The sequence below is a fragment of the Bufo bufo genome, chromosome 4, assembly GCF_905171765.1.
Source record: "Bufo bufo chromosome 4, aBufBuf1.1, whole genome shotgun sequence".
In the NCBI taxonomy this organism is placed as follows: Eukaryota; Metazoa; Chordata; class Amphibia; order Anura; family Bufonidae; genus Bufo; species Bufo bufo.
The window spans coordinates 583,209,913-583,235,311 of record NC_053392.1 but is presented as its reverse complement, the minus strand read 5'-3'; the positions used below and the strand labels follow the sequence as shown (position 1 = coordinate 583,235,311).

Sequence of the window (25,399 nt, the reverse complement as noted above, 5' to 3'; positions counted from 1 at the left end):
GGCTGAGCACCGTTCTCTCAGTTCCCTGTCACTCACATTTGTGGTTTCCTCCACGTGACTTACTTGAAATGAGCTCTTGTCTTCATTACAAGAAGAAGAAGCGGCCGCACTGACAAGGCGCCGGGATCCCTATGACCGCTCTGCCTGACCTGCTCCGCTGCCTGTCACCTCCAGAGCTGGGTGTTAGGGAGTCATCACTGCCCTCCTGGTGGTGCCCGCTCTTACAGTCTAGCAGACTTCTTTTTTTTTTTTTTAATTCTAACAAATTGAGCTAAATTTGGACTATTTCATATCGGACAGGTGTCAGGGGTGGCCTGGGTACTGTCTGTCTCTAACTGAGGACCCTGGCTTCATCTTGGTGCTGGTCTTACATCTTCCTGGAAGTCTCATCTCATCTATAACTATTTGTGGGCACCACCTCTGTCTCCTCCCACCCATGGTCTACTGGTCCTTAAGTCATCATCTTATGTGGCTTCATTGACTTCTGAGCTCCACAGTCTGCACAGGATGTCACAGCTGTCACCGTCCACCAGCGGCTCTTACCCTAGAAGTGCGCACAACACGTCTGGATCAGAGGCAGATGTTCTATCACAGGTATATATTGCTAGTATATTGTATCACAGGTATCATAATACTGCTATATTTTATTATATTGCGTTCTACCATTGACATATTACTGGCATTTTATGTTACTGTTATACTATACTGGTACAGTATTGGTATATTATACTAATGATACATTACATAACTGGTATAGTATTGGTTTATTATACTAATGGTACATTATATAACTGGTATAGTATTGGTATATTATACTAATATGACATTTTATTACTAGTATAATATTCGTATATTATACTAATGGTTCATTATATAACTGGTATAGTATTGGTATGATTTACTAATGGTATATTATATTACTGGTATAGTATTGGTATATTATACAAATGGTATGTTATATTACTGGTACAGTATTGGTGTATTGTACTAATGGTTTATTATTGGGATATTATACTATTAGTATATTATAATACTGCTATTTTATATTGCTGGTATAGTAGTGGTATATTATACTAATGATATATTATTACTGGCATTTTATATTACTGGTATATTGTACTAATGGCTTATTTGTTGTATATTATATTGCTTTTATTTTACATTACTGGTATGGTAATGGTATGCTATACTAATTGTATATCATTGGTATATTATATTACTTTTAAATTATTGTTATTGGTATTATATAGTAATGGAAAATTATATTATTTGTATATTATGATACATTACTTATACAACATATTTTATTATATCAGTGGTATATTGTAATGGTTTGCATTACATTATATTTTATTGCGATATTGTAAATTGTATATTTATTTTACTAACTTATATAGCACTGACATATTCTGCAGCGCTTTACAGACATTATAATAACTCGCTGTCCCAATGGGGCTCACAATCTGTTCCCTATCAGTATGTGTTTGGGGTGTAGGAGGAAACCCACGCAAACACGGGGAGAACATGCAAAGTCTATGCAGATGTTGTCCTTGGTTGGGTTCAGACCTGGGACCCCAGTGCTAACCACTGAGCCAAGTGTATATATACTTGTATTATTGGTATTATATTATTGGTATATTATATTAATGGTATATATTGGTGTATTATATTGGTTCTTTATTATATTTTATTATATTAGAGGTGTTTTGTATCGGAATGCTTACATTCTATTGAATTATATGCTGAAGAACATGCAGTACTTTCTTTAAAGAAAAAAATTCCCTTACCTGGGGTAAGAAAAAGGACTTTACCCACATTACTCGCTGATTCTTCCTACCCCAAAAAGTGTCTTGGCTCCTGACCCCCCCCTATCTCATTGCAGAGATCTTAGGGGTCAGGCCTGAGTCTTTGAGGTGCCATGGTGGTGCTTTTCTTTTTTAACGTCTGAACGCTGCCCTGGAGTAATACATTATTTTACCTAAAGACACAACTTAATGGAAGATTGACTTGAATTTGGGAAGCAATCCCAGAGACAATAATATCACATCAGTGTTCTTCATGAGCAGTAAATTGTGAAAACACAATTTAATAAAAACCTTGCATTCCCTTTTGTGACCACCAGGTGGCGCTGAGTCACTCTTTTATTTTTTGTGTTATACTAGGGCAGGATTCTTATGTACCCAACATATTCCTACTCTGGTATAGAAAACCTATAAAGCTCTATTGGGAGATTCTGACCTAATAGCAGGGGCTCTGCTGTTCGGGGCCCAAATATATTGGGTTGAGTGCGGCTATAGAAACTGTCACCTCTGGGAGACCTAGTATATCCATGCATACAGACAGACCCCATTGATTTTCCTTGTGGTGTAGCTGCAGGGGAATTGAACAACTGCAGCCAGTTTTCCCACAGTGCGCAAATAAACCTGTGCGCAAATAAACCTGTGCGCAAATAAAATTGTGGATAAATAAGTCTTCATAGCAACTGTACCCAATTTTTACTTGGGTACCGGTGTCCCTAAGTCGTGCCCCTCAGAAGCTTTATCCAAATAAACTTGTACCACCGGATGTAGGTCTATAAATATTACACTCCCATAGTTGTTGTGTCCATATAGGAATTGTACGCCATACTAACCGTAGGCTCAGTGATGTAACTAGAAGTGACTGGGTCACTTGTATAATATGGAGTCGCCTACTCGCTAACAATCTCACACAGGCCTTCTGACCAAGCATCTGTCCCCCATCCTTACATGTAATAGCAATGAACGATTTAAAAGCGAACGAGTAATGACCGCAAGTATGAACGATTGTCTATGTGTATAATAAGCGAACATCTTTGATTGTTTATCGTGATCTGTATGACATCTGCTGGTGTAATAGTACCTTCAGAATTTCCAACCATCTTGCTGCTGCTGATCCGTCATAGCGAAGAGATTTCTCACCCATGTATAGGTGCTGCTGATCCGTCATAGCGAAGAGATTTCTCACCCATGTATAGGTGCTGCTGATCCGTCATAGCGAAGAGATTTCTCACCCATGTATAGGTGCTGCTGATCCGTCATAGCGAAGAGATTTCTCACCCATGTATAGGTGCTGCTGATCCGTCATAGCGAAGAGGTTTCTCACCCATGTATAGGTGCTGCTGATCCGTCATAGCGAAGAGATTTCTCACCCATGTATAGGTGCTGCTGATCCGTCATAGCTCTGTTCCTGTTTATGACTCTCCCCCTCCCTTCACTAAGTGTTAGGTTAATGCCTTACGGTGCGGTGGAACTCCTGCGACCAAGCTGCATTCCCCCCTGACAGCCTATGCCCACAAAACTGTATCAAAATCTACTCTGCCTTCTGCCTCCTATGCTTTCCTATGATACAGTACAGTGAGCAAGTAGCATACCATACAGTGAGTAAGAGTGCCAAAAAAGTACCATACGTGGGCCAAAAAAAAAAATACAGTGCCTAAATAACAATGCTATACAGTGCTGCCAGTGCCAGCCTCATATAAAAGTGGTTGTGTCATCTCATAGAAACATAGAATGTGTCGGCAGATAAGAATCATTTGGCCCATCTAGTCTGCCCAATATACTGAGTACTATGGCCCCTGGCCCTATCTTATATGAAGGATAGCCTTATGCTCATCCCATGCATGCTTAAACTCCTCCACTGTATTTGCAGCTACCACTTCTGCAGGAAGGCTATTCCATGTATCCACTACTCTCTCAGTAAAGTAATACTTCCTGATATTACTTTTAAACCTTTGCCCCTCTATAGTTTTATGTCCTCTTGTAGCAGTTTTTCTTCCCTTTATGTATATAAAAGTTTCTATCATATCCCCTCTGTCTCGTCTTTCTTCCAAGCTATACATATTAAGGTCCTTTAATCTTTCCTGGTAAGTTTTATCCTGCAATCCATGTACTAGTTTAGTAGCTCTTCTCTGAACTCTCTCCAAAGTATCAATATCCTTCTGGAGATATGGTCTCCAGTACTGCGCACAATACTCCAAATGAGGTCTCACTAGTGCTCTGTAGAGCGGCATGAGCGCCTCCCTCTTTCTACTAGTAATGCCTCTCCCTATACACCCAAGCATTCTGCTAGCATTTCCTGCTGCTCTATGACACTGTCTGCCTACCTTTAAGTCTTCTGAAATAATGACCCCTAAATCCCTTTCCTCAGATACTGAGGTTAGGACTGTATCACTGATTGTATATTCTGCTCTTGGGTTTTTACGCCCCAGGTGCATTATCTTGCCCTTATCAACATTACATTTTAGTTGCCATATTTTTGACCATTCCTCTAGTTTTCCTAAATCCTTTTCCATTTGCTGTATCCCTCCAGGAGCATCAACCCTGTTACAAATCTTTGTGTCATCAGCAAAAAGACACACTTACCATCGAGGCCTTCTGCAATTTCACTGATAACGATATTAAACAATATGGGTCCCAGAACAGGTCCCTGAGGTACCCCACTGGTAGCAATACCATGGTCTGAATATACTCCATTGACTACAACCCTCGGTTGCCTGTCCCTCAGCCACTGCCTAATCCATTCAACAATATGGGAGTCCAAGCCCAAAGACTGCAATTTATAGATAAGCCTTCTATGTGGGACAGTATCAAAAGGCTTACTAAAGTCTAGATAAGCGATGTCTACTGCACCTCCTCCATCTATTATTTTAGTCACCCAATCAAAAAAATCTATAAGATTAGTTTGACATGATCTCCCTGAAGTAAACCCATGCTGTTTTTCATCTTTCAATCCATGGGATTTTAGATGTTCCACAATCCTCTCGTTAAGTATGGTTTCCATTAATTTCCCCACTATTGATGTCAGGTTACTGGCCTATAGTTGCCCGGTTCCTCCCTGCTACCTTTCTTGTGAATGGGCACAACATTTGCTAATTTCCAATCTTCTGGGACGACTTCTGTTGCCAGTGATTGGTTAAATAAATCTGTTAATGGTTTTGCTAGTTCACCGCTAAGCTCTTTTAATAGCTTTGGGTGTATCCCATCAGGCCCCTGTGACTTATTTGTATTAATTTTAGACAGCTGACTTAGAACCTCTTCCTCTGTAAAGACACATGCATCAAAAGATTCATTAGTCGTCTTTCCTAACTGAGGTCCTTTTCCTTCATTTTCCTTTGTAAAAACTGAACAGAAGTATTCATTGAGGCAGTCAGCTGGTTCTTTATCTTCTTCCATATACCTTCCTTCTTTAGTTTTTAATTTGGTAATTCCTTGTTTTAGTTTCCTTTTTTCATTTATGTATCTGAAGAATGTCTTATTGCCTTTTTTTCCTAACTGAGCAAATATCTCTTCTGCCTGTGCTTTAGAAGCTCTTATAACTTGTTTGGCCTCTCTCTGCCTAATCTTATAAATTTGCCTGTCATCCTCGTTTTTTTTTTTTTATAATTCCTAAATGCTATCTTTTTGTTTTTAATGATTTTGGCCACTTCTGCTGAGTACCACAGTCGTCTCTTCCTTTTTTTTGCTATTACTGACAAGCCTAATGCAATTTTCTGTTGCCTTCAATAGTGCCACTTTTAAGTAGTCCCATTTCTCCTGGACTCCAATGAAACTGTTCCAATCTGATAGGGACTCGTATACCACTAATCTAATTTTAGAAAAGTCAGTTCTTCTAAAATCTAAAACTTTTGTTTTTGTGCTTATAGTAAACCACACTGACTGGTGATCACTAGATCCCAAGCTTTCCCCTACAGTAATATCATATACCAAATTCCCATTTGTGAATACTAAATCTAAAATGGCCTCCTTCTGGGTTGGCTCCTCAACTACTTGCTGTAGAGATAATCCCAGTAGGGAATTTAGAATATCTGTACTCCTGGCAGAACTAGCTATTTTGGTTTTCCAGTTTAAATCAGGAAGATTAAAGTCTCCCATAATGATAACTTCCCCCTTCAATGTCATTTTAGCTATTTCCTCAACTAGTAGATCATCTAATTCTTTGACTTGGCTAGGTGGTCTATATATCACACCTAGACGAGTTACCTTATGATTATCAAGCTGCAAGGTAACCCAAACTGACTCTAAATTGTTCTCGCTAACTTGTATCAAATTGAGGATTTTACTAAGTCATGACGTAAAGTCATGATTTTATGAAAGACACGGAGGCGAGTATTTGCTTAACTCTTTCTTTACTGTACATTTAGCAGCAAAGATAACTGAAGAAAAAATATCAGTGTAACCATGGCAACAACTCCACCCCCATAGCCCCTATATAAGGCGCATCACCACATGAACACTTCCTCTTTCTTTGTGAACTTCAACCGACGAGAACCTTGAACTTGGACCGGTCAACAAACAGCCCGAACTTCAACTGCGAACAACAACAGTGGATTGCAGCAAGGAGAACACCCGGAAGCCGCTGACAGGGGCAATCAACCTGAAGAGAAAATAAGACATCATGGTAATATGGATAGTAACTAACCGAGTGTGGCAAAACCAAACCCGGATTCATTTCCTGCGAAAACAATAAAGCATTCAACAAATAAATAAATATAAATAAATAACATTCTAAAAGATCATGAGACCCCACAGACCAGATGGGTGGGCATACAACAAAGGGTGGGAAATACTCGCCTCCGTGTCTTTCATAAAATCATGACTTTACGTCATGACTTAGTAAAATCCTCAATTTTATATCAAGACACGGAGGCTCATATTTGCAAGTTTAAAGCTGAGCAATGACTGAGGTAAAAACATGCGGATCAGGTCTGAAATAGAATTCCCGGAAGGTAGAAACTCGGGACCAATCCGCCAGCTTCATGACATCCTCTAAACGTGCACCGGCCACCGACATTGAGGTAGCCGCTGCCCCACGTACCGAATGCGCGGTAAATATGGAAGTGTCAATCCCAGAGAGAGAAAGCATCCACTTCACCCACCGGGAAAGCGTAACGCTGGTTACCGGAGCAAAAGGGCGCCGAAAAGAAATAAACAGTTGAGGGGAATCACCAGAGCGAAAAGATAGGGTGCGAGACTCGTATTCCTGTAAGCATGCAACAGGGCACAGTTGCGGCGAAGAAGGAAAAGACGGAAAAGTAACCGACTTAATACCCGTTTTCGTGCGACGAGATATGTTGAACATAACGCCCTGAGGAGTAAAATAACGCGCGTCAATGTCCAACGCTCGGACATCCGAAACGCGCTTACAAGCCACCAAACAAAGAAGCGTCACTAACTTAGCTGACAGTTGTCGCAGAGACAGTAAAGAGTTGAGAGGCCAATCTTCCAAGAAACGGAGGACTGTAGCGACATCCCAAGTGGTAGAGAAACGAGGTCTAGGAGGACGCGACAGGCGAGACCCCCGTAACAATCTACAAACCAAAGGGTGTTGGCCGGCAGGGCAACCGTCAAAACCGGAATGTCTGGAGGAAATAGCGGAGCGGTACACGTTTAATGTACGGTAAGCTTTACCCGCCTCAAAGAGAGAAGTGAGGAATTGAAGAATAGCGGCTACAGGGGCTTGTAGGGAATCCAAGTCCCGTGAATCGCACCAACGAACCCAGATGTCCCACGCAGACTGATAGGCTCGTCTAGTGCCTGGAGCCCAAGCTGACTCCAACAGCTGCCTGGTTGCCGCCGAAAATTGTGGGGAATCCCAGGAACCCCTGAAACTCGGCAAGCTAGAAGCTGCAAGGATCTGTCGAACAGGAGTGGATGGTGGCCACCGTAAGGATCGAGTAGCAGCTGACGAAAAAACGGCAGAAGTCGAGGTACGTCCGCGAGAAGACTCAGCAACTGTGGAAACCACGACTGTGTCTGCCAAAAGGGAACTAACAGTACTAACTGCGCTTGTTGGCGGCGAATCTGAGCGAGTACCCGAGGAATGAGTGCGAATGGGGGAAAAGCATAGTGGAGGGAGTCGCCCCAGTTCTGAAGGAATGCATCTACGGCTTCCGCATGCGGATCCGGATGCCAACTGAAGTACCTGGGTAGCTGAGTGTTCAGGCGTGACGCAAACAAATCGATGCAAAACGGGCCCCAGAGAGATACAATATCTCGGAAGACCCTCGGATCCAACCTCCAGTCGCTGGAGTCCGAAATGTAACGAGAACTCCAGTCGGCTAAGGTGTTGTGGAGGCCCGGAATGTATTCCGCCACCACCGAAATTCTGTTGGAAAGACAAAATTCCCAAAAGTCTTTGGCCAGACAAGACAGAACCCTGGACCGAGTCCCCCCTAGGCAGTTCACGTATCGGACAGCCGAGACATTGTCCATACGCAGGCGAATACACGCCCGAACTGAACCCTGAGCGAAACTGCGGATCGCAAAGGAACCCGCTAAGAGCTCGAGGGCATTGATGTGAAGACGAGACTCCTCGGGAGACCACGCTCCACCCGTGGAGACTCCCTGACAGTGTGCTCCCCACCCCATCAGACTGGCGTCGGACTCGATAACCATATCTGGATGCGGGCCGAAAATAGCCCGGCCGTTCCATAATGACAGATTGTGTATCCACCAAATCAACTCGTCTCTGGTCTCCGAATCCAAGACCAGAGTATCCGAGTATGAGGCTCCCGCCCTCAGGTGAGCAATTTTTAGTCTCTGTAAAGCACGATAATGGAGGGGAGCAGGGAATATTGCCTGAATGGAAGAAGTGAGAAGACCGATCAGGCGAGCCAGGTGTCGTAGGGATAACTGTGGGAGCAATAACGCGTGACGAATCTCTTTGCGGATTGACTTGACTTTGGCTAAGGGAAGACTGAGGGACAGTCTTCTTTCAATGGCAATTGAAGTATTTATATTGCCAGTCAGACAAATAGCCCTTTGGGCCCAACCACTGAGGGTCTCAGGGTCAACCTGTGTGCCTGCTGCTTTAGCACGTTCAACAAGATCAAAGATTTTTGCCAATGGCCCGGTCAAATCAAGTAGCTTGTCTTGGCAAGCTTTCAATGCCGAGTCCAACCCCTTGCGCGGGTTGAACCCTGTTTTTGCAAGAAACTGAACCACTTTAGGGTCCACGCTGGGGGTCTCGCATATTTTGTGCGGAATCAGAGGTCGCGGACATTCCGCCCGCAATTTACTGCGAGCCTCTTTGGACAGGGGAGTACGGATCCTTGCTTCCAGATACTGAGCCACATGAGTGGCGGGAAGCCATTCAGAGGACCTCGGATGGTGCAATTGGTCGGGGTCGAACAGGGGGTCCCCCATGGGATCCAGGATAGCATCTTTGTCAGACACTATAGGGTCAATACCTGTCCCCGTTGCATTAGACGGGTCATCCTCAATAGCAGGATCAACTGCCACATCAATTAAATCATCCTCCCCAGACTGGAGGGGGTAATCATCATAAGCCTCCTCAACAGACTCTGCGTCTGAATCAGAAACCGGCTCAGGTTGAGACCGTGCGGTTTTCCAAGATCGCACCCTTTCTGCCGGGCGCGGGTTAGCTCTTTTGCGCGACTTAAGCGTGCATTCATTAGATGGGACAGAGCCCACATTCACATGTGTTCTGGAGGCAGGAGGGGGCATATCAGTGATAGGTTGAGCCCTCAGGGCCTGGGAGATAGATTGAGATAAGGATACTGTCACAGAGCCCATAGCAGCTACTATAGCATCAGAGATGGACTGCTGTAAACTAGCAGCCTGTGACTCCTGGGCAGAGACCTCATTAACCCCATGGGGAGGGACTGGTGACACATGACCAGAGTGTCTCACCTGAATAGAGCTGGCCGGGGACACAGGGACGTTAGACATGTTGGAAGGACTATCTAGAGGAGTAAGTCACCCCTATAGACAGAAGATAACGGCGCTGAAGGAATAACTGTAAGGAGGAACTGTACTGTGAATCCTGAGATGTGCACTGAGAGGAAGGGAGCTGCAGCGATGCAGAGCAGAGACGAGACTCCTCCCCTTCACCGGAACCACCAATGAGGTGAAGTGAGACAAAGGACGGTGGCCGAGAATCTCGCTCAGTATCGCGAGATCTCGGCACCTGAAGAGAACTGCGCCGCAAAAGCCCGGGAAAACGGAGCGGGAACAAGGACAAGGTAATGAAGAAGGAGGGGGGGGAAAGGGGGGGAAGGGGAACAGGAAAATGGCCGAGACACCCCTAAGGGAAAAACAGCCTAAATCGGAACGCCGGAATGGGGAACCAACCTAACAATGCGCCGCCAGCGCAAATAGTAAGAGAAAAGAGATAACAGCAACGCGATTAACCCCCGAAGGAAGGGGAAGAAAAATATATATATATATATAAAGAGGATAGAGAGAAAAAAGGAGGAAGATAAGTCTTCCAGCAAGGGACTAGGACAGAAATACAGCGTAACTAAGGTATAATAAAATATAAGTACCCACAAATACAGATATATATAAAACCAGTAAATGAAACAGCAAGTAAAATCATCCACTTATCTGAGCTGAAGCAGCAAAGAAAGAGGAAGTGTTCATGTGGTGATGCGCCTTATATAGGGGCTATGGGGGTGGAGTTGTTGCCATGGTTACACTGATATTTTTTCTTCAGTTATCTTTGCTGCTAAATGTACAGTAAAGAAAGAGTTAAGCAAATATGAGCCTCCGTGTCTTGATATAAAATTAGATTTTATGCTATCTTTCACATACAGGGCCACCCTCCCCCTTCTTGCCTTCTCTGTCTTTCCTGTATAGAGAGAACCCTGGTATTGTCTCAGACTTTGATGGTATATCACTAGGCCATCAAAGTCATATAAGTGTCGGTCCCACCTCTGAGACCTGCATCTGTCTCCAGAACGGGCCCCCAAAAGTGAAGCATAGTGTATGGTGCTCTCTACTAATTACTATGGCAGTTCAGAAAATAGCCAAGGGAGTACACTCGGCTATTTTTGGGAGTCCAATAGAAATAAATGAAGGGAGGGTGGTATCACCTTTGTGGCTGCTCTCCTGTCCATTTCGGGGGGTTCTGTTCTGGAGACAGATGTGGGACGCGCTCCTATCTGACATTGGTGGCATATCCTAGCGATATGCAAGCAACGTCTCAGATGAGACAACCCCTTTAAGAACTGCATTATAAGACCAAGACCCCTTATTGCAAATAACAAAAAAATCTTCAGGAGTAGTACAGATAAGAATCACGTCACATAATTCTCCAGAAGCCGTCGACATCTACTTCTTACAGCTAACAGCATTATCTCTTCCTTGAATCCACCACTTTCCATGTGCGCACTTACTTCTATGAATGATCTCAGTTTAAAAGATTAAATCTGTCTAACAGGTGCTGGGGACCGTCCCATCCGCACCACAAACTGTTCTCATTCAGCCTCCTGAGGTTGCTGTCGCTGCCTCCTGCTCTAACAGATCTGCTGCTTTCATGTTTGGTTCCTGCGAAAAAGGAATACGATTCTCTGTAATCAGATACTGACGATTCAAGTGAAGCTCAAAAAACTACAAAAATAAAAGAATTGTGAAACTCAAATGGAATGTCCACTATTCAACACCATTTTCTAGGCTTTCTCATTTCTTAATACATCTTTATAGCAATCTGGTTCCATTTTCCGGATACAGAGCTCCAAGTCCCCTGCATACATAAAGGTAGCTATAGAGGGAAGGAGCTCAGTGTGGGCTTCTTAAAGGGAACCTGTCACCTCCAAAAGTAATATAAAACTGCCAGCATTACCTTATAGCAGCCCCCAGTCTGTTATTGGTCATGTGTGTGAGCCAGAAATTCGTCAATCCATACTTGTGAAAAACGCTTTTTTAATCTCCCTGAGCGCTCTGTCTGCAGTGAGCTTGAAGTCAAGGGGGCAGCGGCCTCCTTGCTTCAATTCAAGCAATGCCCACCTCTTACCCGTCCCCTCCTGACTATGATTTACATATTTACCATTCCTTGGTCCCGTCTCGTGCTCCCGCAGTCAGCCGGGCATGATTTTGTAACTGCACATGCGCCGGCCGGCTCGCGCTGTGAATATAACTCGCCGGTGCGAACGCGCACGCTGATTACTGCCGGCGCGCGTGTGCGCACGCCGAATCGAGGCGGCTGGTGCGTGCGCAGTTACAAAATCACCGCGCAGACGCCAGACTGGCACGATCCCAAGGAATGGTAAATATGTAAATCATAGTCAGGAGGGGACGGGTAAGAGGCGGGCATTGCTTGAAGTCAGTCGTAAGTCATTGGCCGAACGGAGAGCACAGGTAGGGTGGTAGATGAGGGAAGAGATGTAGGGTGGTGCAGCACTGTGGAGGGCTTTGTGGGTGAGGACGAGCAGTTTGAATTGGATTCTATAGTGTATGGGTAGCCAGTGCAATGACTGACACAGGGCGGAGGCATCAGAGTAGCGGTTGGACAGATAGGTGACCCTGGCTGCTGCATTAAGAATAGATTGGTCAGGGGAGAGTCTGGTGAAAGGGAGGCCAATTAATAGTGAGTTGCAGTAATCAAGGCGGGAGTGGATCAGGGCAACAATGAGAGTTTTTGTTGTTTCCATAGTGAGAAAGGGGCGGATACTAGAGATGTTTTTGAGGTGCAGGCGATATGAGCGGGAGAGAGATTGAATATAGGGGGTGAAAGAAAGATCAGTGTCAAAAGTCACCCCGAAACAGCGGGCGTGCTGCCTAGGAGTGATGAGGGTGTTGCACACCGAGAGGCAGACATCAGGTTTAGGTAGGTTAGTAGATGGAGAGAACAGAAGAAGTTAAATTTTTGAAAGATTTAGTTTCAGATAGAGAGAGGACATAATGTTAGAGACGGCAGAGAGTGTTCTGTAATACAGCAGGTGTGATGTCAGGGGATGAAGTGTACAGTTGTGTGTCATCAGCATAGAGATGGCACTGCTGACGGTGCTGTGTACAGGGAGAAGAGGAGAGGGCCTAGGACTGAACCCTGAGGAACTCCAACAGCGAGGGGGAGAGGTAAGGAAGTGGAGCCAGCGAATGATACACTGAAAGAGCGACCAGAGAGATAGGAAGAACACCAGGAGAGGGCGGCGTCCTTTAGGCCGATGGATTGGAGCATGGCGAGTAGCTGCAGAGTGGTCAAGGAGAATGAGTTATAATTCCATTAGTTATAAAGCATCGTTTTGTCTAGGGAGCAATCATTAGGAGAAATAAACTGGCCGCCATCCTATTAGTACACACAGAAACTGTCTTAATCACACAAGAGGACAAGTTACTTCACAACACTGAGCTAAAGAGCTGCCTCATCCTCCTCTCTGTCATAACAAAAAAGCCAGTGGAAATAATTTATCCAAATTCATATCACTTTATTATATATAAAATATGGAGAGAAAGGGCAAGATGGAAAAAGTTATACAGAGAAGCAAAGGGCATATATACCACTGGACTATCATGTATCCCCACAAGGGTACCAGGTTCGTACTGTGACACGCAAACATCCAATATACACCAAAGAGGTGTGTAGCATACCATATCCACACCCCGATGGGGAATTGCACAATACACTGCAATTACCTCAAAAGAAATCCATGGATGTTAATGCGGTCCACAGCCAACGTCCATGGCAACCATCAGCAACATGCATATATACGTACCTGGGACGTACCTCTGAAGACATGACCAAGCCCAGATGGATATACAGGCCCTAAGCGCAAGACCTCTTCACGCGTTTCACCTCAGCGGCTTCGTCAGGAGGTATGAAGAAATGAAAGAGCAGGGTATATATACTGGTAACATAAGTGGGTAAGGTACCTGGATTGCGGACACCTGTGCTCTAATCGAACGGGCGCGACAGCATCATGATGTACGGCGCCATCTCTCAGCGCGTTCACGCCAACACACTGCGCATGCGCGGCGCGTAATGACGTAATGGAGCGCGTCGAGATGGACCCGGACAGCGCATGCGTGGGGCCACAACCCATTGGAACGCATGTGACCCGCAAACACTTGGCCATTGGACAATCGACTCCCATTAGTCCGGCATCATAGCTGGATCTCAATAATAGATAATACTAGATATTCCACTCCATAACAGTGTTCCATATTGGGCCCATGTTTTACATAGTTAGTATCCAACTCACCCGAACATATCAAAGTCGTCATGTTTATTGATATATAGGTAGATAACATAACCAAAGTTGTGATGGCCATTAGGTATACGGTATATGATTAAAGGCACAGTCCCTACTAAGAGGCATAACACATTTCATACTATAATTCATACTATAATTCATACTATGTTGGATCTCACAATAATAACCGCATAATGATATCAAGTGCATTCAGTGTCCATGAATAAAATATCAATGTCCACATAAAGCTCGATACATAACACTAAAAAGGTGCATACGTGACAAGGGAGGGACACGAGTGACAGAGGTGACACTGCATAGCAGCTGAGGCAGTGGCCGGCCCCAAAAAAGAGGGGCTAGGACACAACCCAACCACCGCAGCACAACTGTGGCACTCAAGGCCCATCCCATAAAAAATACATGATTCAATATAATGTGCATATAGTGTACATAAAAGAATATCAGTGCCCACATAGGGCTCGACACATAGTAGTATAAAGTGCATTAGTAGCAAGGGAGGGACACGAGTGTCAAAGGTGATACTGCCTGATGGCTGAGGCGGTGGCCAACCCCGGGAAAGGGGCTAGGACACGATCCAACCACCGCAGCCAACCATGGCACCCAAGGCCCGTCCCCCATAAAATACATAATTCAATATGGTGTGCATAATAAAATATCAATGCCCACATGAGGCTCAATACATAATAATATAAAGTGCATTAATAACAGGGGAGGAACACGAGTGCCAGAGACGATACCGCATGATAGCTGAGGTGGTAGCTAGCCCCAGGAAGTGGACTAGGACACAGCCCAACAACTGCAGCACTCATAGCTTCTCCCCTATAATGTGCATGTAGTGTACATAATAGAATATCAATGCCCACATGAGGCTCAATGCATAATAGTATACAATGCATTAATAACAAGGGAGGAACACGAGTGCCAGAGGTGATGCTGCATAATAGCTGAGCTGACGGCCGGCCTGCTCATCAGGGATTATGATCCTGAATACAGCTGATAAGACCTTCAGCAGAATCTCTGTAGGAATGGAGTCCATGAGGAGACATGAAGTGCAGAGAGGACAGACAGGACAGACTGTGGTAATAGAGACTGCATACAAGAGCTGCTGCTCATTATCCACATCCTCTCTGTACTTCATGTCTCCTCATGAGCTCCATTCCTACAGAGATTCAGCTGAAGATCTTATCATCTGTATTCAGGATCATAATCCCTGACAAGCAGAGCAGAGAGGAGGATGAGGCAGCTCTTTAGCTCAGTGTTGTGAAGTAAGGCCAATGAAATGTTATTTTTCTTCACTTCCCTGCCAGGGATACTGAAATTAAAGGGGTTGTCTGCTTTTTACAATTTTACTATCATCAGATCGTCTGGGTCCAACTCCGCCGATCACTTGTTTAACCCTCAAATGCCCTAGACCACCATAAATGCTGATATTAGCCCCTACATTACACATTCCCTACACCAAGGATATTTATATTAACCACTTTAATGCCCTCGACCATCAGAGATGCTTAGATTAACCACTTCACTGTAGTTGAGCACCAGGGATGCTTATATTAACCACTTACTTCACTGCCCTAGACCACCTTGAATGCTTACATTTACCCCATATTGCCATAGAATGCTGAAGATAGGCCATAAATCACAATAAACTACCAGTGATACTTTTATTAACCACTTTACTGCCCTAGACCACCAGGGAGGTTTACATTAAAAATTCCATTCCCTAGACCACCAAGGATTCTTACATTAACCACCTCTCTGCCCTAGACCACCAGGGATGCTTACATTAAACATTTCACTGCCCTAGACCACCAAGGATGATTACATTAACCACATCACTGCCCTAGATCACCAGAGATGCTTACATTAAACAGTTCACTGCCTTAAAACACCAGGGATGCTTACATTAACCACTTCACTGTCCCAGACCACCAAGGATTCTTACATTAACCACCTCTCTGCCCTAGACCACCAGGGATGCTTACATTAACCACTTCACTGTCCCAGACCACCAAGGATGCTTACATTTAACATGTTGCTGTCCTGGATCAGGATTTTTAACCTTGACCTTTTCAATAGACTAGACTACTAAGGAAGTTTGCAATGGCACCCTCGGTACTTAGACCATCAGGAAAGCTGGCATTAATCCCTTAATTACCCTAGACCACTAGGGATGCTGGTATTAACCCTTTTACTACCCCAGATAGATTTGAAAATAAAAGGTCTTTATTTAAAACCATTCAAAAATCACCCAATCTTTTTTTTTTGTATCAGGCTGTGACAAATTGGTGAATTAATTAGCAGCATCCACATCATCCTATTGTGATGACACTATGTGACTTTCTAAGATATTTAATATGGCTTCACTTCCTCTGTGCTATAACGGCCGCTGGAACTGATGTAATCCATACACCTTATTACAGTATTATTGGTCTTTTGCCATGTTTCAAAACCCCTGATATCAGAGAATAACAGCTTGCACTGCTCTGGGGATAAAATACTTGCTGACTAATTATAAGCAAACGAGTCTACTCTCATCTTGGATATTTGCATGCTGCACGAAACCAGACCTTGCAAACCTGTAGCACTGACCATGATAATGCCACCAAGGTCTCCTTGGAAAGATACAAGGAGTTACGTAGACCATAACACATGCATGCTCTACTTTATATGACAGCAGTCACAGCAAAGAAATCAATGAGACCTTCTTTACCCTCCCTGTAAACATATGAATAAATAGTAACCAATTGTCAGTTCGTTCATACATTTCCAGGTGGAATACCAGAGGAATGGCACAATGTATTGTTGTAAGAACTCTACCATTGTCATTTCATGATGAATACTAGTAATTACTAAAGCAGACATGTCAGGATAGCCGATACTTGAAAACAAGCAGGAGCAATTTAACAAATATAGGCAAGCAGGAGCGGGGAAGGAGATTGCTGTCTATTGTCCCTGTATTTTATAAATTGAGAGCGGCTGATACTATATATATTGTAAGGGATCGCCTCTTATTCGGGGGTCATTCTCACAATGATCTTCATCGACCACAGGGTTAGGGGCCAAACATTGCTTTTATTTGGCACCTCATCAAAACCAAAACAAACAATACAAATAAAACACCTGCCCGGCTGGGCTCTAACTAAACAGGAGGACTCCCTACCTCACTGAAAACCCCGTTCACACACGGGAAGAACATGCGGCTTTTCCCAGCCTAACAATCCAGCACTTCCAGGCTGTAACAAAGTCCAGTACCTTTGCGGGATTGTGGCCCAGAAGTCCTCCTGACTCTGGCCTAGCGACCGTCGATTCCAAGACCTCGCGGAGTCCCCTAAAGTTCAGGCTAACACCTAGCCCCGTGGCCCCTCAGCCAGCTCGGCTGAGCCCACTTGTACAGAGACTTCCCAGGCCTCTGCTGCACAGACTCTTCCTCCTCCTAACAGTCTGGACTGGGCTCTTATCCCAGACTGATTGTTCCACCTGGTGCGGCCTCTGACCTGCTGATATATATATATATATAATTTTAGAAATGGTGCACTTTAAAGGGGTTCTCTGCTCCATACAACCCCTTTAACCAGGGCTGGCTATCATCTGCACACCTGGGTTGTTCAAAAGAGGGGACCTCATGACTTTCTCTATTCACTGCTATGGGACTTCTGAAAAAAGCCCAGCCAGCTCTCACCTGTTTTCGGAAGTCCCACAGCAGTGAATGGAGGGGTGGCCGTGTATGCTCTAATTTCTCTCCATTCATTTTGTGGCTCCGTTTTTTAAATAATGCTGGAATGCTCAATCTGGCCGTGACCTTAACCAGTACTGGAGTGGGGAGGGGAATGACTTGGGATATCTCAAATTATTAGAAATTAATGACAATGGCTTTATTGCTTTGTGCTGAGTATAAGACCCGTGAGGAGGTTTCTGTTCCTTCAGAGGCTAAGAAATAATTTAGTGAAATGCCAAAAGTTCCCCAAAAGAAGACACAAACACTGAATGATTTCGATCCTTTAATGATACATCTGATTATAATATGACACAAAATTAAAGAAGTTGTCCTGAGATATACACTTACAGCACAGGAGATAGGGCATAAGACTCTGATCAATGTTGGTCCTGAGTAGAGATGAGCGAATCAATTCAGCAAGACCATGTTTGGTGGAAACATGTTGTCTTGATACTACGTTCATCTCAGAAGGATGTTTTAATTACAATGGACTTTTATGCACGCTGGATACCTTTTTCCTTTGGATATTTTTCACGTCAAGCATACGGACATCCGTGCTGTGCAACATGAATCTTACGTCCTGGTAAGCTGGCCACGTCTCTGTGCATTTTTAATACATTTGTTATTAAATGTCTTAAAGGGTTATCTTGACCCTAAATATAAAGATCCATGATGGTCTATTCCAAAAACAATAAATTTTCAAATAGGTATATTTTGCTACATTTGCAGTTTATTTTTGGATTTTGTAGCCACTGACCTTTATATTTTGGGAGTATTTTATGTAAGTATCTTGAGAATGGGGAACACTTACAGAAGTATGTAAGACAATCCGCTTCTCTTTCCAGGGCTCAGACGTATGTGACAGAAAAGTACGAAGAAGGGAAAAAAACAGAGTGGCCGCCCAGAGAAGCCGCAAAAAACAGACACAAAAAGCTGACAAGCTACACGAGGTAAAGGGAATTTCAGCAGTATTTTTATTGATTGGCACATGGTTGGCATCTCCAAGGCACTACAATAGAAAGTGCCAGTCAGGAGCTGGACTAATCATATTATATTTGCTAATGAAGCTTTCCTCCCCTTGTTGAGCCCTACCCAAGAGGGTATACATGACTCCATACTGGAGTGGAGAGTACGGTTGTTAGAAAACTATTGGGGCTGGTGCTCTATAGCCTTCCTTAAAAATCTCCCATTGTTTTCTTTCTACATCTCTTATGTAGACCTGTTTGTACACCAATGTCTCATCCAGCATGGAGGCAGGGCAGAATGCTGGATGTAGTGTGCGATCACATTTGCATTTTCTGTTTGTATATGTATTTCGCCATAGGGATATGCACCTACAGGCGGGTTGTGCGGACTCAACCCCCCACATTTTTTCTTTGTATCTTATGTAGACCTGTTTGTCTCCATGGTAACAGACTGCGAACTCAGCGTTGTCTGATCCTTCAGTTATACCTCTTTCTATCTCTCCCCTTACATCTTACGCATATTTGGTAGGTTAGCAAGTAGTAGACAGATAGATGGCAATAAGATCGTTGGATCAGACTACACCCAGTTTGTAGTCTGTTACCATGGAGACACACAGGTCTGCATAGGATCAGTAGACATAAAATGACAACAGATTTTCGGTTTCGGCATTTTTCATTTTAGATGCGTTAGAACAGTAGGAAATTAGCTGTGAAGGCAGACAAAGACCTAAAAAAGAAGAAGGAGGAGCAAAAGTGTCACTAGCCGTTGATAAATGGCTAGATGATCCATGGAAGGGAAGTGAGCCGCCACACATGCCCAGCCGCACTTATGCTACGTATCACTTTTCGGGACTATACACTAGTTAAGTTACTGTAACACCAAAAAATAAGAGAAAAGATATTAAGGACGCACTCCGTTAAAACATACCAACTTTATTGGGTCAATTAAAAATACTTAAAGTGTAACTGCCATTTCACTACCAAAAATTTAATTCCTAACATATGTGATGCTGAAGTGAAGATAATCATGAAGCTACATTTTTCAGCAAATTTTACCTTTCTGATGTCTGTATTCAGCCCTTAGCAACCATATTTCTCTGTGCCTGTATTTCAGCAACTTCCTAAGATGGCCTCTGCTGCTCTGCCTGTGATGATCTTTGCCCTTCCTTGAGGCCATCCTGTATTTCCCTCACTTCCCATAAACCCTTGCTCTCCTCACATGAACTAGCAGGACCAATCAGAATGCAGATAACTTCCCACAGTACACAGAGCAGTGTGTATCCTCACATACAGCTAACCAGAGACAAGCCCTGCAATTACATTAAATTAGTAAGCATTTCTTTTAACCTCTTAATAGCCAGCTGTCCCTCATTCTCTTCCAGACTGACAGGGAGGGGAGGGGGGGGGGCTGCTTTAGCTGCTTATATCTCTGGTTTGGCTAATATGGGCTTTATATTGTCTAAAAGCTGACATTCCAAGCTTTCAGAAAATACCAGAATGACATAAATCTGTTTAGTACAGGGGAAGATATCCATGATAGAAATCGGGATGCTGTGAATGAAGCTGAAAGTAAAAGCAGATTTTACCCGCGATTATTCCCGACTCTATTTCTAACAGTGATTTCTCCTCTGTTGCTTGGACTAGAGCTGTCATTATGGTCTTGTATGGAAGCCTGGACAGCTTTCAAACAAAACCAGATGCATATTTCTAGCTGCTACCATTGAGAAGATATCACCATCTAAATCAGCCCTCCCCCCTCCACTTTCTGCCTCAGCCCAGCTCCAGGCTGTCAGGGCTGAGCTCACCCGTCTCTTGTTATAATACTGAGAAGACGGACTGCACATGGCAACGCTGTGAGATGAGAGCTGCTGAGTAGGAGAGTAGCATGCATTTGTGGGAGTTATTAGCAGGTAAAACTGTAAATGATCAAATTTTAAATCACAAAAAGCACTTATACAGCAGGGTGTACTATACCATTAGGGAATAAAAAAATGAAACGACAGTTACATTTTAAAAACATTTCACAAAGGGAAGAAAAGGGAAAATGGAAGAAAAACACTGGGGTACCCATAATTAGGGAAGCCCCCCCAGAAAAACAGCAACAAGGGTATGCCCAAAAATCTCCGATTATAATCAATATAACATAAGGACAATATCCAGGAAGTAAAAATTAAATGACTTGATCTAAGTACACAAATAACAATAGATAACCATGATCTCATACAGATAAAAAAAAAACATGATCCAATTGTACAAAAAAAAAAATCTATTAATAACCATGATAAGACCGCAATGTGCAAACATTACTATATAGTGCCAGTCAAGGTACTAATTGTGTACTATATACAATCTGGAAGAATAAGGGGTGCGGGCTCCCTTGCATCGCTATAGGGCTAAACTCTACACGAATCGCCGCTTGCGGTTCTGTGCGGCTTCCTCAGACTCAGTATTTTTAAGTGACCCAAAAAAGTTGATATTTTTTAACAGAGTGCATCCATATTATTGCATGTCTTTTCTCTTTTTCTTTGGTGTTACTACATTGCCTTTATGACATGCTGGACGTTACCTGTATGCTATTTTTTATTGATTAGGTGGTGCGCGCCCAGTGGTGTAAATAGAAATGACTGGGCCCCACAGCAAATTTTTGAACATTTTTTTTTTAATATAGGCGTATTTCTGATTAATAAATGACCCCCATAGTTCTTGGCCCAAGCATTTCCTGCAATGTAATATTACTTCTGTTCCGTACATTCCCTGTTTCAGCAAGCGACCCCTCTCTAATGTATTACTGTGCTAATGCATTACATTGGTCAATCCCCTGGAGCTGGTTACACCCGTAGATTACTTCTCCAAAAGAATATGTGTAAATGTGAACTGGTAGGTGGGAAGTGATTATGAAAGTAAAAGCGAAATCTGCTAAAAAGTGATATTGGTGCCAAGTAGAACTGACACATGTTCCAGTATATGGATAGGACTGGGGGGGTAGCCGTGATAAGTGCCCACTCCTGATGTTGATTATATTGACCAGCACTGTTGGTAGCAGGACTCCTCAGCTGCCATTTCAGACAGTTTTTCTACTAATTTCATTAAACATAATGCCGTCAAATAATGCCCTTTGATTATGCAGTATACAAATACAAGTGTCTTAAAGGGGTCATCCGAGCAGCAGATGGGCTTATAAAAGAACAGCTTAAAGGGGTCAGCCCATCTGGAACATCAATGGCATATCGCTAGAGTATGCCATCATTGTCAGATAGATGCAGGTCCCACCTTTGGGACCTTCTCCTATCTAGAGAATGAGTCCCCTGAAATGAAGAAGAGTACACCGTGCATGTATGACGTGCTCTCCATTCATCACTATGGGAGTTCCAAAAATATCCGATCGAGCGCACTGTGCTATCTTCAAAAGTCGCATCGTGCTGAATGTAGAGCAAGTTGTGCTTAGCCTAGCCAGAACTCTGCTATTTTCGAAAGCCCCGCAGCTGTTGACAGAGGGTGTGTGTCCATGCGCGGCTGCTCGCTATTCACTTCGGGAGCCATGCTCTGGAGATAGGAGCGAGTCCCAAAGGAGGGAACGGCACATATCTGCCAATGACTATCCTATAGATTCCCCAGTTTCAGTAAAAAACTGCACAATGAAAAAGCACAAAAAAATGGATGTCCCCCTGAGGTCTTGGGGGACATATTATGTAACAAAATGCAGACTGACAAAAAGAAAAGGCAAGTTAAGGCCCTTTCAAGTCTGGTCATTAAGGAGTTAAAAAAAAACACATGTCTAGAAATTGCAGTTATGTATTGGCTATGATGCCCCCTGCTGTTCTTTTGATTCCCTCTCAGATCGTCCACTTAATGTGCCTGGTGCTGGTGGTCGCACATGCTCAGTAGCTACTGTAAGTCCGACCACCCAGATCCTCTTGTACACGGGCGGCGGAGTGATAATTGCTATTGTGCATATCAGGGTAGAAAAATCAGCTTTTTCTTACCACCAATGGACACAGTAGGAGGATCTTTTGTGAGGCTATCCAAGAACAGCAGGGGGCACCACAACAAGTATATATAGTTGTATTATATTTGTTAGTTTGTTGGATTGTAAATGATTATAATATTTTTCACCCTGTAACAGGAATATGAATGTCTGGAGCAAGAAAACTGTTCACTGAAAAAGGAGATTGGGAAGCTCACTGATGAACTCAAACATCTAAGCCAGGTCTTAAAGGACCATGAACAGATATGTCCTTATCTCCACTGCCCGGTGAACTTTGTGACTGTGCCCAGAATGACAGATGCCTTATCTGGCTGCTTACCTCGATGATTCCCATCCATGCATCTGGACTATTCCTTACTTGGAAGTATTCCTTTAACAATGTTTCTCTTATGGATTTACCATTGGGATTGGGAAAAAAAACCTCTGTGAAGCTTCTGAGGCGTCATGTGAAGATATCCATGCTTTGGTATTACATGGGACGTGTCCTGAGGCCAAAGTAATTGATCACTGCTGCCTTAATTTATGACTCTCTACTGAATGCAATAGTAATAAGTGAATGCACTGACAATGTAATTGATATAACAGACTTTCTAAATTCACAATTTGCTAATTTAGATCCCTAATTCTGTGATGATTTTTTTTAATATATGTTCTTATAGTAGTTGGAGCCCTCAGTTTCTGATACAGGGCACCAAATTCCCTGCATTGATGTGGAATTAAGGGTCCATTCACACAACCGTAATTCTGTGTCCGCATCTATTCTGCAATTTTTTGTGAATGGTCCCTAAATAAGAACATTCTGTTTAGCCGCAACCACCACTAGGGGGAGCTTACTTCGTACTCTTTTATTATTAAGACCACTGTATAAACAGTATGCAGTAAGCTCATAGGCTCCCTCTAGTGGTGGCTGTAGGAAGCTAAAATTGTATAATTAAAAGCATACCTAAACTTCCACATAGCTTTCCAGAATAAGCTGCCATACATAAACGATAGAACTATGTCTGACCGTTATATGACTGTATCTGGAATTTTTTAGAAGTAAGAAAACCAAAAGACAGCAAACATATACCTACAAATCATGTGTAGAACCATAATCACAAAACCAACCGAGAGCAATGAACCACACATGTAATATAAGAAATCTACTCTATTATGATCATTCCAAATAGTATACAAAATGACAATATGACATAATAAAAGCGATGCAGACGAGTGCTATGAAATATATTCCCCCTAGGTTACGGGCAGCATGTACCACCTATCTTATGGCATCTATCAGCAAAAATTGATTCAATTCAAGAGGTATAGCATGAATTATATCATATTGCCCAATATTGTGTAGGTTATATAATGTGGTAACCTAGTGGTGATAAAAACCTGATTGCAGCATACCACAGATAGCAAACGATAGTTAAGGTATATATATAATCCAGAAATCCGGTTCAATTATCATACCAAAATGCTATTCAAGGGCATAAGCAACTCAAAATAACAGCCAAACATCAAGGTAAAACCACATAATATAGTAACATACTGACCCTAAAATCCAGGGGGGGATCAGAATTCCCCGACGTACGTTTTGCCTTGCTTTTTCAAAGGGGCATATCCCTCTGAGCTATACCCCAAACTATTTATCCCCACTACACAGCTGAAAATAAAAAATGTGGTTTTACCTTGATGTGTGGTTGATATTTTAACTATCATTTGCTATCTGTGGTATGCCGCAATCAGGTATTTATCACCACTAGGTTACCACATTACATATCCTAAACAATATTGGGCAATATGATATAATTCATGCTATACCTCTCTGAGAATTAAATCAATATTTGCTGATAGATGTATTAAGATAGTTGGTACATGCTGCCCGAATCCTAGGTGGAATATATCTCATAACACTCGTCTGTAGCGCTTTTATTATGTCATATTGTCATTTTGTATAATATTCAGACTGATCATAAAAAAGTAGATTTCTTATATTACATGGTTGGTTTAATTTTTTTTAAGTATTCTCCTTTGTGTGCTCTGAGCTCGTAGGTGGAGACCAGCTATAATGATGTCTCCCCATAGAATACACATAGCGAAAGCAAATTCTGTTTTCTGCCTCTAGCTTAGAATCGCTCAAAAGCACTATTTAAGACATTATAAAGAAGTACTGAGCAGTATAGATGTGAATAAAGCACTTAGAGATGTAACACCATTAGCTGCTGAATCTGCTGAAGCATTCTTGTGTTGCGTCTGTCTCTCTCTTTCTCTCTGCACTTCCTCTATTCTCCTCCTGCCTCCCCTATCTGTAGGCTTCCATAAGATGTTTCTTTAGTGAGCAAGCAGCCTGTCTAGGTCACACAAGATGGATTTATTACAACTTACAGAGAGAAAGTTAGTTTTGTAAAGAATGGGGCGATAATCTGATAACTTTAGGACAAGGGATTTTTCTCTGATAAGATATATATATATATATATATATATATATATATATACACAGTACAGACCAAAAGTTTGGATACATCTTCTCATTCAAAGAGTTTTCTTTATTTTCATGACTATGAAAATTGTAGATTCACACTGAAGGCATTAAAACTATGAATTAACACATGTGGAATTATATACATAACAAACAAGTGTGAAACAATTGAAAATATGTCATATTCTAGGTTCTTCAAAGTAGCCACCTTTTGCTTTGATTAATGCTTTGCACACTCTTGGCATTCTCTTGATGAGCTTCAAGAGGTAGTCCCCTGAAATGGTTTTCACTTCAG

General features: G+C 42.9%; 1 protein-coding gene across 1 annotated transcript; it reads left to right on the top strand.

Annotated features, from left to right (window-relative positions):
• BATF3 (basic leucine zipper ATF-like transcription factor 3) lies at window positions 1-25,105 on the top strand. The gene is made up of 3 exons (XM_040430402.1): window positions 1-594; window positions 18,536-18,640; window positions 22,779-25,105. The coding sequence occupies exons 1-3, from the start codon at window positions 508-510 to the stop codon at window positions 22,965-22,967; spliced, it is 381 nt and encodes a 126-aa protein (XP_040286336.1). The 5' UTR covers window positions 1-507; the 3' UTR covers window positions 22,968-25,105.
• The last annotated feature ends 294 nt before the right edge of the window (window positions 25,106-25,399 follow it).

Coding starts and splice junctions, on each gene's coding strand:
- BATF3 (XM_040430402.1), top strand. CDS start 508: ATGTCACAGCTGTCACCGTCCACCAGCGGCTCTTACCCTAGAAGTGCG. Junction 595..18,535: donor AGGCAGATGTTCTATCACAG/GTATATATTGCT, acceptor TTCTCTTTCCAG/GGCTCAGACGTATGTGACAG. Junction 18,641..22,778: donor AAGCTGACAAGCTACACGAG/GTAAAGGGAATT, acceptor ACCCTGTAACAG/GAATATGAATGTCTGGAGCA.